The sequence below is a fragment of the Amblyomma maculatum genome, chromosome 9, assembly GCF_055883805.1.
Source record: "Amblyomma maculatum isolate TAMU_Amacu chromosome 9, ASM5588380v1, whole genome shotgun sequence".
Taxonomy (NCBI): Eukaryota; Metazoa; Arthropoda; class Arachnida; order Ixodida; family Ixodidae; genus Amblyomma; species Amblyomma maculatum.
Genome location: NC_139352.1, coordinates 73,526,829 through 73,544,908, shown reverse-complemented (window position 1 = coordinate 73,544,908; position 18,080 = coordinate 73,526,829). Strand labels below are relative to the sequence as shown.

Genomic DNA, 18,080 nt, shown 5'->3' with positions numbered 1-18,080 from the left:
GAAGTTTCGGCCGGAGCTGACCAGTGATGACGTACGCGCATCGCAATGGGGAGAGGAGAGAACGCTTGAACAGTGGAAGTTACGTGTATGTGCGCGCCCGCCTTGGCGCGTTGTAACAGACAGACATGGCGAGTCCTAATTATCTAGGTCACGTCGCTTCGGCAAACCAGTCAGTGTAGCAGCCAGTGTCAAATCCAATGTTGCAGTGAGTGTTGATGGGGATCAATGGCTACTGATCGGCTCCCGAGGTCAACCCGCTGTTGGCAAGCCCACTGATAGCCGAGGGAGCGGCGCACGTCTACAGGGTGGCCACATCGTGACTCTCCAAACGTCGGTCTGCAACTGTGTCCGGTGGAAAATTTGGGGTTTATTTGCTCTGACACTCTCGTGCATTTTTCATTGATGTGAAGCCTCTGTGTTACTCTAAAACCTCTTTAGTTCCATATTTTGCATTGTCTTTCTCTGAACGTCTCGTCTGTGTAGTTTAAATCTTAGTGTGAATACCTCTGTATCGTCTCTTGCTGTATAGTTTGTTTTGCTTGTTAATTCCAACTCCGTCCTTTAGTCTGGCTTGAACCGGCGAAAGCTGGGCACCAAACGGCCGCCCCCTTCTGTCCCTACCGGTAGCTGACTTCCGGCTGTGCTTGCCACGCAAGTAGAGGGCATCTATTATGGTATCGGCGCAGCTAGCCCCACACGTTTTAAAGGCGTCTGGGAGTGTGCGCACCAATAGTGGCGCATCGTTAATAAATTATGATTATTAACGGGTGACAATTATTCTGGCGTCTGCGACAGGATGTTGGGTGCACTCAAGCACAGAGAACGAGCCGGAAGTGTTTACGAACAGGTCTTAAACTGCATAGGAGCAGAATGATAGCGAGAGGTACCGCGTGGAAGCGGTTGTGCGGGGTTTACCGGTCAGTGCTATGTGTTAGCATTTGGGCAGTTCAGAATCGGAATGAATCTCAGGGAGATTATTGAGTTGGACCTAAGGAAGGGTCTAAAAGAAGCTGAACTGCAAGAATGGGGGGACCGGAAAGAAAGAGAGGTTAAAGAAGAAAGAAAAAGGCAACGAAAAGAGAGAGAGAATGGTGGAGGAAGCAAGCAGAGACAGAAACAACGAGAAGAAATAGAGAAAGAATGAAAGAGAAAGACAGACCACGAGATAAAAAGAGGGAGAATGGAGCAAACGTATGTTAAAGAAAGAAAGACAATATTTAAAAGAGAAAGATATTCTTCTGAAGGAGCTGGCTGAGGTTCAGTGTTTGAAGAGCGGCTACATCGTGACTCTCCAGACATCGGTCTGCGAGAGCGCCTGGTGAACAATTTGGCGTTTATTTGCTCTGACTCTCTCGTGTATTGTGTTGTAAAGCCTCCGTGTTTACCGAAAGCCTCTTTAACTGCATGCCTTGCATTGCCTTTCTGTGAACCGCTTGTCCGTGTGTTTTAAGTGTTGTGAATTCCTCTGTATCGTCTCATGCTGTGCATAAAGTTTGTGTGTTTATTAATTTTGACTCCGACGCTTTCTCTGGCCTGAACCGGCGAAAGCTGGGCACCAAACGGCCACTCCCTTCTGTTACTACAGGTGGCTGACTTCCGGCTGAGCTTGCCACGCAAGTCGAGGGCATCTCCATTGAGACCGGAAAAGCTACCCCCAAACACTCTCCGGGAGTGTGCGCTCTAATAGTGGCGCATCGTTAATAAATTAAAATTATTAACGGGTGACATTCATTCATAAAAATTTTGGAACATCGCAGTGAACTGTTTCTATTTCTGATGACCATCTTAATACTTACAGGTTGTCTGCACTAATCTATACACGGCGCAAGAAGAGTGTTTGGATTAAAATAGTAACATAAAAGTGTATACGTAGATGCTCCAGCACACAAGGGAAAGAGAGAGGCAGTTGGAAAATAGAAATGAAAAAAAAAAAAAGCGCGTACATTACGTGCGCGTCCCGTCTGAGCATCTGATATCCTGCATCTCGTGGCAAAGGCACCGAAACGAAGAGAGCACGTGTAAATCGGATTACCAGAATGACAACCACATTGCGCTCACGTAAACGTCATACACGCAAACCACGCGAAACGAGCAGAGAGAAATGAGGCGACATTAAACTTTCCCCCTCGCCTTCAAGACCATTTATATGAACACGGCGAAGATGAAACGTCGCTCATTATAATCGCAAAAGTTGCCGCGTCGACAGTTGGCGGGCGCGGGAATAGCGATGGGTGGGCCGCTTTTATGTGTTATTTTGGTTATGCTTCTTTCAGATTCCGTCAGTGGTCACGGCGTTCGACGCATAGGAGCTGCGCCTGGAGAAGCCGAGGCGGTGAAAGTTCCAGCGAGCCATGGAAGCGTCGAAAAATTTGAAAGCTCCCCAGCCCTGGGGCCCCTTCAGTATGGCTCGCCAAACGCGCCCGGAGATCATGGTGGTTCGGCCAACATTCAACGCCCAGCCTACCCCGCTGAGGATATGGTGGGCAAAAGCAATCATCCTGTGTCGAACTCTGAAGACCATCCACCATTACACGCAGAAGCTGCGGCACAGTTAGCAAACCCTCCCTTTGGTGAGCCATCGAGTCAGCCTGTCAAACACACCATCCGCCCCACACAATTCCACCCTACCCACTCGTTCTTCGGCTGCAAGTTCTTCGGAGGTTGCCCCGACGACGTTCCAGAAAGTTTCTTGCCTTCCGTAAGTGTTACGACAAAAGCTACTGGCTCTTTCACCAGCGGGCCTTCGGAAGATAGCAACACCTCCCTCGCTGACAAACTAAGGCTTCCGACATCTACTGGACAAGAGCTTGCCGAACACACTACGGAAGGAGCTCTGCGAAACGGCACGAAGCCACCAAAGACAGTGACCGACGCTACAGTACACCACATCACTGTGTCCACTCCCAGTACCCGAGGCCCACCCCCTGTTGATAATCTCCACCTGGTTCAGACTGCTACTACAGAAGGTCTACGTCAAAGAGCTAGCACTCTTACTCATGCAGCGACAATAGGTACAGAAGTCTCGAAGAGCCCTCCAATACCGCCCAGTTCGCCTGACATGCCACGAGGGAGAAACCTGGCTCCTCGAACCATTCCTTCAGAAGTCTTTGCTTCAACGGCCGCCACTACTCTGGCTGAGAATGGCTCCAAAAGCACGCTGCTCTTGTCCACGACTCCTACTTCTGAAGGCGTGGAAGCGGCCCATTCCACACAAGGTTCGGCTTCATCAACCGCCCCATTCAACAACTTCACATTACCGCCAAGTGTGCCGCCTATTGCAACCATCGAGGTTCTGCCGCGCCAGGGTCTGCAAGAAAATGCAACTGAAGTAGTTCCTTCTGGGCAGACCAGGGGCTTGACCACACGACGACCGATGCCTGCATTTAATGACACCGACCGTACCGTCAAACCCACACCTTCCATACAGTCATCCGTGACCGTTCGACGTGAGGAAAGTTCTAATCCCCTCGCGCTGCCTACGCAGGCTTTAAAAAATGCTCCTCTAAATTCAACCCCAGGAACCGACCCTTCCAACCTCACGACCGTGACTGTGCTTTCGAGACTGCATACGGAGATCACAACACCTAGCCCTAAAATCGCAAGCAGTGATTCGACAACAAGCAGGCAGCTTGCATTCGGAAAACAGTCCTCGGCCCTCCCTTCGGACCTCGGACCTGCTTCGGCTGTGCAGTTTTCAGAAGTGCCCCAAAGGTCTTTCCTAAACGAGACTACCACACAAACTCTCCACGCAGCCACCACTCCGGGTTTGACGCCCACAAGGACCGCCAGCCCTCTTACCCCCACTGCAACTGAAAAGCAAAGAGAGGCTAACTCATCCCGTCCAGTACTTAACTCTGTACCAACCGAGTCGGTTCGACAGGCTGTAACTGGAAGCACAACGCTAAGGCTGAACGAGAAACCCCTTTCCGAAACTTGGGAGCGGACAGCTACATCTCTTGACGTTTCTTCGACAAACAGCATTTTCTTGCAGCAGACCCGCCCGCCTTCGCGTCCTGTGCTTCTGCCAACCTCCACAGCCAGGCCCACGACTTTGCATGACGCTTACGTCAAGCCGATAACTCAGTACAGCACGGACCAGTTCGTGCCTGATCACAAGGACATCGAAGACTATTACACCGTGCACCTGCCCGGCCACATGGGGGAGTTCGAGAACCAGCGCTTGGGCCAGTGTGGAAAGTGCCAGCGCAAGCTTCACAGCTGTGTCCAGAAGTGTTTCCTGCACCACAGCTGCGAGGCAGAAAACACAGGTATGTCTACCCCTTATAATCGCGTTTGGTATACACGTTTTATCAGTATGTCCATCCATCCGTACCGATTTATTGGCGGCCAGAAACTTGGGACGTCGTAGATTACTAGCACGTAACGCCTCGGCCACCATGCTGGTGGACTAAGCACAGGTTCAAGGCTACGTAGGGGTATACGGTGGTTCAAGGAACTCTCAGCATGGCGCGCTAGTACAATCGGCGGTAATTTAATTTGTCTTTCGCGTCGTCCAATTTTCTGTGCGACCCCACCCCCTTAAAAAAATAGCGCTGGAGGCGAAATAACAAAGGGGTGGAGGGGGGGGGGGGGGCTTCTATGCCTTGTCTCGGAACTCTCGATCTAGCGCTCTTTTTCCTAAATATTAATTTCCACCGCATCCCTTCCAGTCAACTTGACGTCCAGGTCCAGAACCGGCTAAAAACCTTTGTAAAAGGCTGTAGCGCGTACCTTTGCTTGTCGCTGAGCCTTATCTTTCATGGTGTTGATTGCGAAGATGAAAAGGGTCTGGTGGTATAAAGTGCGTAAGACTCAGTAAGAACTGCGTAACCTTCTCGTTTCTTTCGCTTCGTTTTTTTTTTTTTTTTTTTTAACAGTTATACCCTTCTATACGTATTTGCCAAATGCCTCGCTCAAGGCGGACAAAATCTGTTTTCACCCATGCGTCTCAACCTGTCCCTTGGGGCAACTGCGCTTTTAAATTTCGCCGAACTGCACTCAGTCCTGTTTCTGTACATTTCACAGCCCAATAAAATATGCTAGCGACCTTCGCCCAGGTGCGCAGATGTGTTAGGCGTAGGTAGAATTTGTTCCAGCACACATTAACGTGTTCTATATGTATCGCTGTTTGCATGATTTTCCTACAGAGCTCTCTTGTCCCCGGATCAACGCCCCCTGCATGCCACCCTTCAAGCATGAAGTCGACCAGTGCCGGCACACTGCCGACTGTGACGGCGCCAATCACCTCTGTTGCCTGGTCGGCTGCTCCCGCCGCTGCATCCTCGGGGTGTCTCAGTCCCACCACTGGACGCCTCGGCCCTAGACGACAACACGAGTGGCTCCTGTACACATACGCAGCTCTTCGAAAAGCGTGTGCCGGTCTACATGAACTCGTCTCGTCTGAGCACTGATCTTAAGTTAAAGCAGCTAATTGCATTTGCGCTCCCTTTCCCGCACGCTTTTTTCGCGATCTTTTTACCCGTTTAGAGAATTAAACCGTTTTAACTATATACTCTGTCTGCTGTATTCGTTTCGTTTTCCAGCTAGTGCAACCGCTCTCAACTTCGACCAACGCAGTGCATTCTCCCACTCACTATAGTAACTGTAATGCCCAAAGACAGACGCGGTAAATTTGGCTTCAGTAGCACAAGTGAATAAAAATATTAAGCCCGAAAGTCCTTGAGAGCTCGCACGAATTTTCCATTAAATTGCTTTCGTAATTTTCTATATATATGTAGACGGAAAGAATTCGCTAGTTCTTACTTTGCCAATATGAGCGACGGTGGCGGCTATCCCTTCTAGTTTAAGATGGATCAAACATAGCGCTAGTGAATAATTCTCATTGACCGAACTCTAACCTTAAATAGTAGTTACTGCACAAGAGGGACATTTCAATAAAAGTCCAGTTGTTAGTGTTGCGTCCCACTCGCATCATTTCTTGTCCTACGTAATCATCCTCGGCTAATTTTAAGATTTGGTTTCTGCTAGACTGTTAACCTATGCGCATAGTGCACAAAATTTGATAAGGGCACAGGTGACTGCTGTTCGACTTGTCGCATATCGAACACAGTTAACTTAATATTTCTGAGGCGCTTATCACCTTTGTGCCAATTCCTGGGTTCTTTTATCTCTTGCGCATTATTTGTCTGTGCCCGTGCTGAACTGGTTTTGTTGGCTGTTACGTGCAAATGTCAATTTGTGAACGATGGATGGATGGAAAAACTTTATTTTCGTCAGAGAGCATGTGTGGACGATTCCGTGTTAGATGGCCATCAACCCATGGCTGACGGCGACCTGGGTGGCCCACTCCACGGCCCTGGTCTGGACGACCGGGTCTGAGCTGGCCAACACGGCCTCCCACTGCTCGAGGGATGGATCACTCATAATATCCGCCGGTGGCGGTGCTATGCTGCAGCTCCATAATATGTGGTCATGGGTTTCCAATTCCTGACACCATTTGCACTCCGGCTGAATATCCGGGTAGATTTTGCTCAACACGTATGGGTTGAAGAAACATCTAGTCTGCAATCGTCGCCAGACGCATTCCTGCGCCTTCACCAATTGCTTGTCCGGGGGTAGGTAAATCCTCCGCTCAAGTTTGAAAAGATTAGTAATGTCATGAAAGGATACCAGCCCATCTCTCGTGGGCCTTCCCGGAACGTCCGGCTCACCTACTCTGCTGACGAAACCTCGAGTATTCATGTGAACCGTCTCGTTCCCAGGATTCCCAGAGTGTGCTGGTACCCAGACAATTTCCGCCTCCGTATTCCCTCGCCCCGTGGCCCGATTCAGCAATCGCGCCGCTGTGACAGATATTCTGCCCCTCGCCAAATTTCGGATGGCTGTTCTGGAATCGCTGAAGATGAAGTCAGCATTACTACTAGTAATAGCTAGTGCTATCGCCGCTTCCTCTGCAGTTTCTGGGGAGCGGGTTTTGACTGATCCGAAGGCGATCAAGCGTCCCCGCCCGTCCACCACCGCAATTGCAAATGCGTTAGCATGTACTTATTAGCATGTTAGCATGTACTTAGCATGTAAAGCTTTGGCTCTTGCCTTCCTGCGGTCCTCGTGATGTATTGGATGCATGTTCTTGGGCAAGGGTTTTATGTACAAGCCCTTGTGCATTTCCCGCCTAATCTGAATTTTAGTGTCACCAGCTGGAGCGTCAACTCCAATGCCGATCCTTTCCAATATGTCCCTTCCTGCTTTTGTTTTTGAAAGCCTACCGAGCTGCATCACCAATTGCGCCTCCCGTAGTTCTTCTAGGGTGTTGTGCACCCCTAATCCCAGCAGCCTTTCGGTAGACGCATTGTGAGGCAACCCAAGAGCCGCTTTATACGCCTGCCTAATCGTAGCCTCCACCTTGCCTTTTTCCGACGCGCCCAACTTCAAATAAGGCGTCGCGAAGACTTTATTTTCTGTAGCATGTCGTCAATGGTTTTGGCTTTTTGTTGTCTTATTGCTGGTGATATGAGCTTTCTTGCCGCTTTTGCTCATATCAGCTGGATTAATTGGGTCCCCTGTCGGACAAAGGCCCGTCTCGAGGCTCAACAATTACACCATCGCCTTAATTGCGCTAGCCGCACTTTCCTGAGGTTTTGAAGGCATTGAATATGGTAAGGTGAAAATGAAATCTTCGCGATAACAATGTCAGCGTTTGCTCCGCATATGCCAGCCTCCCTAATAATGCTATTATAGCTACAGCTTTGAACGAGATAGCCGCACATCAGCCACACGGGGGAATCACCTACAGAGATGCGACAGCAGCACTTTTTATTTTGCTCAAACTGCACTTCTCACAGTTTGTGGCATTACCACTTCTGCCTTCGTGAAGCACGTTCGTTTTGTTTTGCGCATGAAGGAGGAGCTGCACTGGTGCACACCATTGCAATGTATGCCACCCAGCCGCCAATTTGTAGTGACGGCCGTAGCCGAAGGCAGTCCTGGGGTGACATCGGCACCAAAAACACGCGAGGTGAGTTCGCATTCCAGCCATAACAATAAAAGCAAGAGAGTATATATAAATCGTCTGACATTTTTAATTGTTCTCAAATGACCGTAAACGATACAGCACCGAAAAGTTTCGAAACGGCAAGCGTCTTGAGCGCAGAAAATCAGACGCCTGGACACTACGCAACTTTCCTCTGCCATAAGCTCAAGTAGCTATTTCAGTGTTAAGAAATTCGATAGAGAGATGAGAAACAATTCATGGGGCTAGAAAAACACCTCGCCCTTCATTTGACCATTACCGGCGTGGCGTGCACATTGTAATTATATGTTATTCATAAGTCATTCTTCCAGGAACCAGATACGCTTAACTATATGTAATCGGACACTACGTCTAACTGCTCCAATCTGCGCCCAGTTCGTGCCGCATTCTAACGCACGTTAATTGCTGCCGCTCAAGAATGGAGAGAGGGGTTTCGAAATGAGCTTTCCTAGCACTGAGACAGCTGAAGAGATCTTCCGCGACACGTCATTGCTATCCATCTCGGTGAAGACGCTCTGCGCGAACTCGGCGACGCTGGGGAACCAGGGAAGCCGGAACTTCCACGCCTCGAACGTGTCCCAGTCCCGTGCACGGCGCGGATCTTCCGGCGCGATGCGGATGTGGCCCAGCTCGCGGGCCACGTGGTAGGCGAAGAGAACGTTCGTTCTCGGACAGTAGGAGCTCCAGTCGTCGCTGCAACGACAGATCAGAGAGCAGCTGAGATGCTTTGTGAAATAATTATCATCATAATCATCACGATATCCCAAATACGCCGACTGCAGGAGTGCAGCGACAGGAGATCAGAGATCAGCTGAGATACCCTGAGTCATAATTATCATCATAGTCATCACGATATTTCAAATACGGTGACTGCAGGAGTGCAGCGACAGCAGATCAGGGATCAGCTGAGATACCCTGAGTCATAATTATTATCATAATTATCATGATACTCCTACTACGCTGACTACAGGACAAAAGCCTTCCAAATTAACTTTCCGTTAACCTTATTCAATTATAACCCTGTTTCTTACTAATACGTGTTCTGTGTACGTAGAGAGCATGGAATTGTCTAGAGAATACAACATGAATATGTTATGGAAGAATATGAAGGTATACGTGTATGTGAGAGCATAAATAGCAGGGAGAACAAGGTCAGCCTTCAAGTAGATTCTGGTCTTAAGGAGATTTAAAGCTAAACTGACACATTACCAGTATACATGTGAGCTTTCGGAATTAAAGCAGTGTAACTATTGTTGTTGTTGTGGCTGTAGGAAGAAGGAAAAGAAAGTGCACGGTCCTGCTACTGGCTCTGTAGCTGAGCCACCTCCGCTGCCTCATGCAGACAGAAGAGAAAATAGAAAAGAAAGAAAGAAAGAAAGAAAGAAAGAAAGAAAGAAAGAAAGAAAGAAAGAAAGAAAGAAAGAAAGAAAGAAAGAAAGAAAGAGGGAGAGAAAGACGCGCACCTGTTACCCAGATTTCAATCGCTGCACAATTGTTGCTAGAGGACGGGATAGGATATCCAGGGAAATCGCAGAAGCGTTCGAAATCCACAGCGCAAAGGATCAATGTGTGAGTACACCCTCCCTGTGCTTGTCGCAAAAAGAATTGGAATTTTTCATAGGCAGGGTAAATTTTTAATCTTTTTCATAAATGCCACTTTTGTTAATCACTTTGTGCCGCGATTTTAGTCCCGTGTTTCTACCGTTATATTTTAACGCTTTCACTTGCCTTTTTTTTGGGTATGTGTATATCTGTTTTTACGGTTTTACTTTCCGTCCCGGCCTCTTACAACATGGTTTTTATCGCTTTCAGTTTTTTCGGCCTTTCACCTTTTTATCGTTTTCCACTCTTGGACGTGACTAGACTGTTTCGGTGATTGTGCAGGATCGCCTTGGCCACACTTCCCCTCTTTGTACCTTATATATGTGTACCGCATCGGAATAAAATTTCAGTTGTTAGTCAGCGCCCGTGTCTATGTTTCCTTCCCTTCGCGTTTCGTCCCGTCCCTTGCGCTGTTTTATTTCATTATGCAGCACTAGCCCGGCATATTGCACTTCTGAATTACAAAGTAATTTGTTAATGACTCATCTTGTTCCTCAAATACTCTCGAGGCGTTTGTGTAACTAAAAGAAAAAGACATAAAGTACCATCCCCAACGCTTTCCTTGGCCTCGCCGACTGTTGGCTTCCTTCCTTCATGCACTGAACGTAGATAAATCCAGGGGTTAGGAAAGGGGTTTTGCCGTCCCTTACAACTTTTTACTTTCGCGAAAGTAAACCGAAGCAGTTCAAGTCGAAAAATCTTGGCAATGCCTATCGTAGCATATTGCGCCTAGCTAAAACCTACTTGAGCTCTTCTCTGATCCTCTTGTGAATGTCATTCAGGGCGCTGTCTTTTTGGCAATCTTCCCATAGCGGTCGGGGATCTGCAAACTGCACGTCACCATCTGCGCAGTCCAGAGAGTGCATGCGCATTAAGTGTGAATAATAATTGCATATCTGCCCCAAAAACGCTGACACGATTGGTGTTGACACATAGCGGGCTATGAAAAGGAAACGACAGGTGCAACATTAAAGGGGCACCGAAGACAATATACGAGAAAGAATATGGGCGATGCCTAGGACTTTCTATGAATTTGAGGCCTAATTGGTAGTTCTGTTAATATTCTTACATCTTTTGTTCGCACTCTATGACATCCAAATTTCTGAGTACGCACTTCAATCACCACAGCATGTATCTTCTACAGCCACACACCGACGGCGGCCAAAATGAGCGGCATTTCGAGCTGCTCTAGAGTCTTCTGACGTGGCGCACTTTCTCGACCTTCCGCGCCTGCGAATAGGCCCTGGTGCTTCGCAAGACTCGTAACCCATAGCGATGTACAACGAATCTCTAAGCCCATGAGGGGTCGTATGCAAAGCAGGCGAGTGCGCTGCGAGCGTGCTGCTGCCGTTTCTAGCACTTTCTACAAGCGTCGCCGTTAACATTTCCCTCAAGTATTGAAACATGCCATGTTACCGCTGACGTCTCTCTCCTCCGCAGCGCCGCTGTTTCCCTTTCCATCAATGCCCTTCCGTTTCGCTGCTGACATGTCTCTCAACCACTCTCAACTCTCCGACTGCGCTCCGCGTCCCTTTCTCAGAACCCTCATCCGGCTCTACTGTTTCTCCTTCCCGGCTCAATCCATTTCTGTACCTCACGACGTGACCTTGAAATACAGATCTGTCTCTTGGAGGAGTGGTGGTGAAGGATGGCAGTTCTTGGCCCTACGGGGCTGGGGCGGTAGGTCAACGCCGCTTGCGGCGGGGGCTAGCCAGCCACCGAATTCGCATCTCTTGTAGACCGTCATTGCACCCGCCACCGCTTAGGTGGTGGACGACGGCTGTTGCGGCGCGCGTCTTTCTTTGCCTCTTCTTTTCCTTTCTTTCTCTACTTACGGCAGCGTTCGAGCAGGAGCAGAAGCAGCTCAAAGCAGGTGAGCTGGCCGGATACGGCTTCCCAGAATTACACCGCTCGGGAGAAGGAGCTCTTAGCTAAAATACAGTCCAGAGACGCAACCATTGCGCAAATGCAACGGGAAATAACAGAAATGAAAAGTCTATTTCAATCTTTGCAACCACCCGTAAAACCTACGCCAGTACCCCGTGCGCCTTCATCCACCACGCTAAGCGCCATACCCTCCACCAGTAATGCAATGGAGACGGACAGCCGCATTAACCTGAAAAGACCGGCTCCTTCCGACGAGGGTTCCGGATCGAAACGCGCTGCAGAAGCGTCTAAAGATGACAACCCGCAACCCACTACCAAATCTAAGTCAGCAGACAAGCTAAGAGCAGAATTGAGCGCACTCGAGAATAAATTTAGCGGTCTCGAGGAAAAAGTTAACGTTCTCACGCGCGAAGTAACTGAGCTGGGTTCAAACATCGCTGTTTTTTTTCAGCAAGTAGTGCAGCGTCTCGCGGCCCTGGAGGCAAGCCGTAACGTAATGCCGGCATCCGCGACCGTGCCCGTAATTATTCCTCCCATGTCTCAAAATGGCCCCTCGCCAGCAAATTGAGGTATGGCAGTGGAACTGCAGGGGATTCCGCAACAAACGGAGTAACCTGTTGTTTCACATCCAAAGCTTACCTAAACAACCGGACGTAATAGCCCTTCAAGAAGCTAGCGGTCCGGCGAAATTACCGGGCTATAAAGCGTTTACTCCCCCCTTGAACGCAGGGACGACGGCGACCATCCCATTCACAGCGACATTTGTTCAACGCAACATTACTGCTATACAACACACGATAGACAGTTCTAGCGAACAGTACACGCTACTTGAAATTGTGCCCAGAAAAAAGGGTGAGGCAAATCTTTTTATACTCAACCTATACAGTCCACCGAAAGACAGAGGGTCAGGAATTCCCGACCTACTGTGTAAAGTAACTCGACTCGCCGCAGGAACGCAGCTCCTTGTGGTGGGCGATTTTAATGCCCACCATTCGGCTTGGGGTTATCGGAAGAACAACCCCAAGGGTACAAAGCTGTGGCAATCTATCCAGAACCTGGGCCTCACAATTCTTAACGATCCCCAAGAAATCACGCGGGTCGGCAACAGCATTAGCGCAGATACCTCGCCCGATCTCACACTAACCAAAAACATTAGCGACGCCTGCTGGTCCAACACCAGAAACACACTAGGGAGCGATCATTACATAATAGCTACAACATTTGACACAACATTTCACAAACTACACCACATGCGCACACGCATCACCGATTGGGATAGGTTCAGACGCTTACGAGAGCAAACTGCCCCCAGTCAGATAAACAACCTAACGGAGTGGATTGCTGCACTTAAAGAGGACGTCAAGACCACCACGGTCGAGACGCCGACTGAGGAGCCGCACCAGACGACTGACTCCAAACTCCTCCACATGTGGGAAGCGCATGCCAGCCTACTAAAACGTTGGAAGAGACAGAGACACAATAGAAATCTACGCAAGCGTATAGCGCAACTCGAGCGCCATATCGAAACGTACACTGTAGAGCTGCAGGAAAAACAATCAGGCCAAATTTGTGATAATATGAACGGGCAGCTTGGAAACAAAAAGACATGGTTCTTCCTCCGACACTTGCTCGACCCCACACAGACAAAATGCACACAGCGAGACCGACTCACGAAATTAATTCACCAATACCAGGGTACGGACGCTGAGCTACTTGCCGAACTGCGAACACGCTACCTGAGCACATCCAACACAGACCCTCTACCCGCGTATGAGGGTCTCCCCAACGACACCCTGGACGCCGACATAGCAGATGCCGAGGTCTGGTTTGCTCTCAGCCAGCTCCGTACCACCACCGCGGCTGGACCTGACGGGGTGTCAAACAAAACGCTCCGAAACCTAGACCACACTTCTGTCGCGGCCCTGACGGAACTAATGAACACCTACTGAAGGGAAGGCGAGATACCTCAGGAATGGAGGCACGCGCGGGTCACCTTCATCCCAAAACCAGGCAAGAAACTCTCGATCGAAAATTTGCGCCCCATCTCCCTCACGTCTTGCATCGGAAAGCTAATGGAACATGTCATCCTTAACCGACTGCAAAATTACGCGGAAGACCGCGACTTACTTCCTCCAACAATGATTGGCTTTAGGGCAAACTTGTCCACGCAGGACGTGATGCTACAGCTTAAGAAGGATGTGCTGGACCCTCCATGTGGAACTGGGACGAAGGCGGTACTCGGGCTAGACCTGAGCAGAGCCTTCAACAACGTCTCGCAGGAGACAATCCTCACGAATCTCTCTCAATTGGACCCTGGTGAACGGATATTTAATTATGTCCGATCATTCCTATCAGAGCGGACAGCAGAGCTCACTCTAGGTAGCCTTAAATCAGATTCCATTCCTCTGGGAAGCCGGGGCACACCACAAGGCTCGGTGCTCTCGCCTTTCTTATTTAATCTTGCACTCATTACACTTCCCCCCAAGCTCGCTGCCCTGCCGGGGCTGCAGCACACCCTCTACGCGGACGACATCACCCTGTGGGTAACCACGGGGAATGACGGCCAAATAGAGGATACGCTGCAGCAGGCAGTCGACATAATCGAAACCTACGCGTCGGGAGCGGGCCTTGAATGCTCGCACGCAAAATCAGAACTGCTGGTTTTCAGGGCCAAGCCGCGAGGAAGAAATGCAAACCAGGCACCCCCGATCGCCCTGAACGTATGTTTGAGAGGCCAACCGGTCAGGGAGGTTCAAACCATGCGCATACTGGGCATGTACATACAAAACAATCGCAAAAACACCGAAACAATCAACAGACTCACTGCCACGATGAATCAGACTGTACGACTTATCAGACGAATCGCCAACAAAAGAAAAGGAATGAAAGAAAAAGATCTCTGTCGATTAGTCCAGGCTTTCGTACTGAGAAAAATTGTCTACTCTCTCCCGTACCTGAAACTGCAATTTGCGGAAAGAATGAAGGTCGAGAGCCTAATCCGACAGGCCTACAAGGCTGCCCTTGGGCTCCCGCACAGCACGTCTACGGAAAGGTTAGTGGCCCTTGGGGTTCACAACACACTTTCGGAGCTGTGCGAGGCACACCTTGTCTCCCAGCTCGGACGACTCACTCGCACGAACGCGGGAAGGTCCATCCTGTACAGACTACACATGTGCGAACAACTTCCAGAGAAGGACGCGAAAACACACTTACCTACACACATTAGGACAGCTCTATTAATTAAACCCTTGCCCAAGAATATGCACCCCGCGCACCACGAAGGCCGACGTATGGCGAGGGCTCGCGCCCTACATGCCAAGTACGGCCAACACGTCAATGCAGCATACGTGGACGCGGCGGAATATCGGCACACCCAGATACAAGCGTTCGCACTGGCCGCTGTGAATGGGAACGGTTCTCCGTTGGCGGCCGCATCAATCGCATCCACCTCCTCCGAGACGGCGGAGGAAGCGGCCATAGCCTTAGCTATTGCAAACACGTCCGCCGATATTATATTCAGTGATTCTAAAACAGCCATTCGCAATTTCGTGAGGGGTCGCATCACGTCTACCTCCCTCCGCATCCCCCAAAGCACCCCTACTCCGGTTAGGGAAATTGAACTAATCTGGGTCCCGGCCCACTCGTCTAATCCGAGGAACGAGGCGGCTCACGCGCAAGCCCGAGGTTTCGTCGACCGGGCAGTGAGCGCGCCCTCCGACCCGAATTTCACGAAGGACGGGTTAATTTCTTTTCATGACATTACCCATCACTTCAGGCTGGAAAGGCGCACATATCCCCCCCCCCCCCCCACAAATCTTTAACAAAGGCACAGGAAGTTACCTGGCGCCGACTACAAACACGCTCTCTCCTAAATCCGGCGGTGCTTGCCCTGATGTACCCAGGCCAGTACAATCCAACCTGCAGTAAATGCGGCGAAAGAGCGACATACGATCATATTCTCTGGAACTGCGCAAATGATCCACCTGCGGTGGAATTAATACAGCTCCCTTCTCCCGAGCAGTGGGAAGCCGTGCTGGTCAGCTCGGACCCGCAGATTCAACTACGGGCCATCGAGCGGGCTAATAAGGTCGCCGCCAGCCATGGACTAGCGGCCATCTAGTACGTCTCTCCATCGACCTGCTTGAGCGACGAAATAAATGTTTTCCAATCCAAAAAATCTGTCCGCACGAGGCAGAGGAGGGGGCTCAGATACAGAGCCAGTAGCACGTCCGTGCATTTTCTTCTCCTTCCTACAGCCACAATCTGTCTCTTGCCTTAATACAGTATGCGAAGCCGCGCACTTAGTTCAACGAAAAACGTAGCGTTAAGACAGGACTAGGAAGAAGAGGACAGGACAGAGCTACAACGTACAACTGAATGGAATCATACGACGGAAAAACTTAAGCCAGATAAGAAAAAATATCGACTCGTTCTATGGAAGTCTGCGTAGAGTACTGGTTAGCGTGCTCGGCTGGGGCATGGAAGGATAGTTATTCGAATCTTGACGTGGATCCTGTTCAGTCAATTTTCGTTTTTTTTTTTACTTTCAAAAAATTTTTTCTGTACCTGACTACGCAAACCTATAGAGACAAAGAAATTTGAGGCTTTTGATCGTCTTGAAATTTATTTTAAATTGATACAATGCTGTATATTCTGCCCAAGAAGAGCCGAGCACTAAGAACCATCGGAAGCGTTACCTGAACCATGGCATACAAGAGGAAAGGAACATGGCGTGCGTGGATTAGCGTGCCAATGCTACCCACGGTTTGTGAAAGACGCTGTAGTGAAGCGCTTCGGATTAAGCTCCACCACAGGGCTAATTCCCCCACAGTATCACACAAAATCTCCTGCACAGCTGTTGCTATACAGTTCAGTCCCGAGACCTTGGGCCTAGCAACCGAAAGCTAAAGCAGCTGAGTCACCGAAGTCGGGTGAGAAATGAATGGGACGAGAAAAATAACACGAAAAAAAAAGATGCCAGAAATACCTGTATCAGCGCGAGCGGCACCGAAATTTCCTATATACGTAATGACTCCGAGGGTCTCTATGTGGAACGCTCGTCCGGAGAGTTTCCACTCGATGACTTGCTCTTCCGTTCGCTTGACGAACACATTGTCGAGGTTGAGGTGCCGATGCTCGAATTTGATGCCTATCTCGGCCACAGCCAACGTCAGAATAACTTGCTTGAAGACGCTCAATGCTTGCCCGGCACTGAGTGGCTGCACAAGAGCAAACGGTAAGTCACCGATTAGAGCATTCCTTGCACAAGACAGCAGATTAAAAATAGGCGGAATAGGCTTTGTATGGTCGAGAGCCAATCCTGCAAAACCATGAACACTCCTTGCCTCTACTTGCCGCAGCACTTTGGTGCGCAGCCAAATGATGGGGCTGGAACAGGTAGGTCACCGCCGCTTGCGGCGGGGGCTTGCCTGCCACCGAATTTTTATCTGTTGTAGGCCGTCATTGCACCCGCCACCGCTTCGGTGGTGGACGACGGCTGTTGCGGCGCGCTTTTTTTTATCCCTCTTCCTTTTCTTTCTTTTCTATTTTCTCTGCTGTCTGCACGGGGCAGCGAAAGTGGCTAAGCTGCAGAGCCAGTAGCAGGCCGTGCATTTTCTTTTCCTTCTTCCTACAGCCACAACAGCAACAACAACAACAACGACAACAAGGTGCATGCTGTGACAGTGCCAACAAGGAGGCAAAATTGAATTACGAGACAAGCGATATAACCCAAGACACGGCGCACGTGGACGTGGCAGAACATGCGGACAGAGATGCCTTCTCCCTGGCAGTTGTCGATCATCGAGGTTCTCCCCTCGCACCGGCGACAATCAATAAAACAAAATTTCCGGAGGAGGCCGAAGAGGCTGCCATAGCTTTAGCCATTACCTCCACCACTGCCAAATACATCCTTAGCGACTCTAAAACCGCAATTCGAAATTTTGCAAAAGGAAGGGACCACTCCGCAGCCATCAAAATCTTACAAAAAATCTCCCATACCCGCCTTATCACATTGATCTGGGTCCCTGCCCATTCGGACCATCCTGGGAACGAGGCAGCGCACCAATTTGCCCGAGGATTCGTAGTTAACCGGGAGGTGCGCTGCCCTGAGCTCAGGTCGGCCAGGGAGCGGATGACAACCTACAAAGAAATTACTACCCACTTCAAGAAAGAAAGACAAATCTTCCCAGAACCACATCGATCTCTAAGTAAAACACAAGTCACCTGGCGGCACCTTAACACAGACACTTTCTTTAATCCGTACATGTACTCCATATGGTTCCCAGAGTAGTTCAGTCCTGTCTGTTCTCTCTGTGGACATCAAAAGGCAGACACACCACACATCCTATACTCATGTAATCAAGACAAGCCATCACAGAGTCTGCAGCTCTCTACCCAATCTCAGTGGGAGGCCGCGCTGCTCAGCTCCGACCCGGAGGTTCAACTCCGAGTCACGGAGCGGGCTGAAGAGGTTGCCGAACGACATCGTCGGTCAGCCACCTGGCGTCCGGCCTAGAAGAGGAGCCCACCGCGGGGACGGGAACGTCAACCCACCCCGCGCCTACGACCTCTTCTTTAAATAAAGTTTACCTCCTCCTCC

At 49.8% G+C, this 18,080-nt stretch overlaps 2 protein-coding genes across 2 annotated transcripts in view; one reads left to right on the top strand and one right to left on the bottom strand.

Moving 5' to 3' along the window:
* The first annotated feature begins 2,182 nt into the window (after window positions 1-2,182).
* On the top strand, window positions 2,183-5,508 carry LOC146179427 (uncharacterized). The gene is made up of 2 exons (XM_084579064.1): window positions 2,183-4,268; window positions 5,148-5,508. The coding sequence occupies exons 1-2, from the start codon at window positions 2,228-2,230 to the stop codon at window positions 5,321-5,323; spliced, it is 2,217 nt and encodes a 738-aa protein (XP_084435190.1). The 5' UTR covers window positions 2,183-2,227; the 3' UTR covers window positions 5,324-5,508.
* Window positions 5,509-8,216: 2,708 nt separating this feature from the next.
* The window catches only part of LOC146179426 (serine/threonine-protein kinase haspin-like), a 28,177-nt gene continuing 18,313 nt past the window's right edge, over window positions 8,217-18,080 (bottom strand). The window contains exons 8-10 of the mRNA XM_084580191.1: window positions 16,467-16,698; window positions 10,337-10,436; window positions 8,217-8,683 (exon numbers count right to left, since the gene is read on the bottom strand). Coding sequence (XP_084436317.1) covers window positions 8,389-8,683; window positions 10,337-10,436; window positions 16,467-16,698 — 627 coding nt within the window. The 3' untranslated portion in view covers window positions 8,217-8,388. The remainder of the gene's footprint in view (window positions 8,684-10,336; window positions 10,437-16,466; window positions 16,699-18,080) is intronic.

What these genes read in the sequence shown, in the direction of transcription:
- LOC146179427 (XM_084579064.1), top strand. Translation starts at nt 2,228, where the DNA reads ATGGGTGGGCCGCTTTTATGTGTTATTTTGGTTATGCTTCTTTCAGAT. An exon ending in CTGCGAGGCAGAAAACACAG is followed by an intron (nt 4,269 to 5,147) that starts GTATGTCTACCC and finishes ATTTTCCTACAG; the next exon opens with AGCTCTCTTGTCCCCGGATC.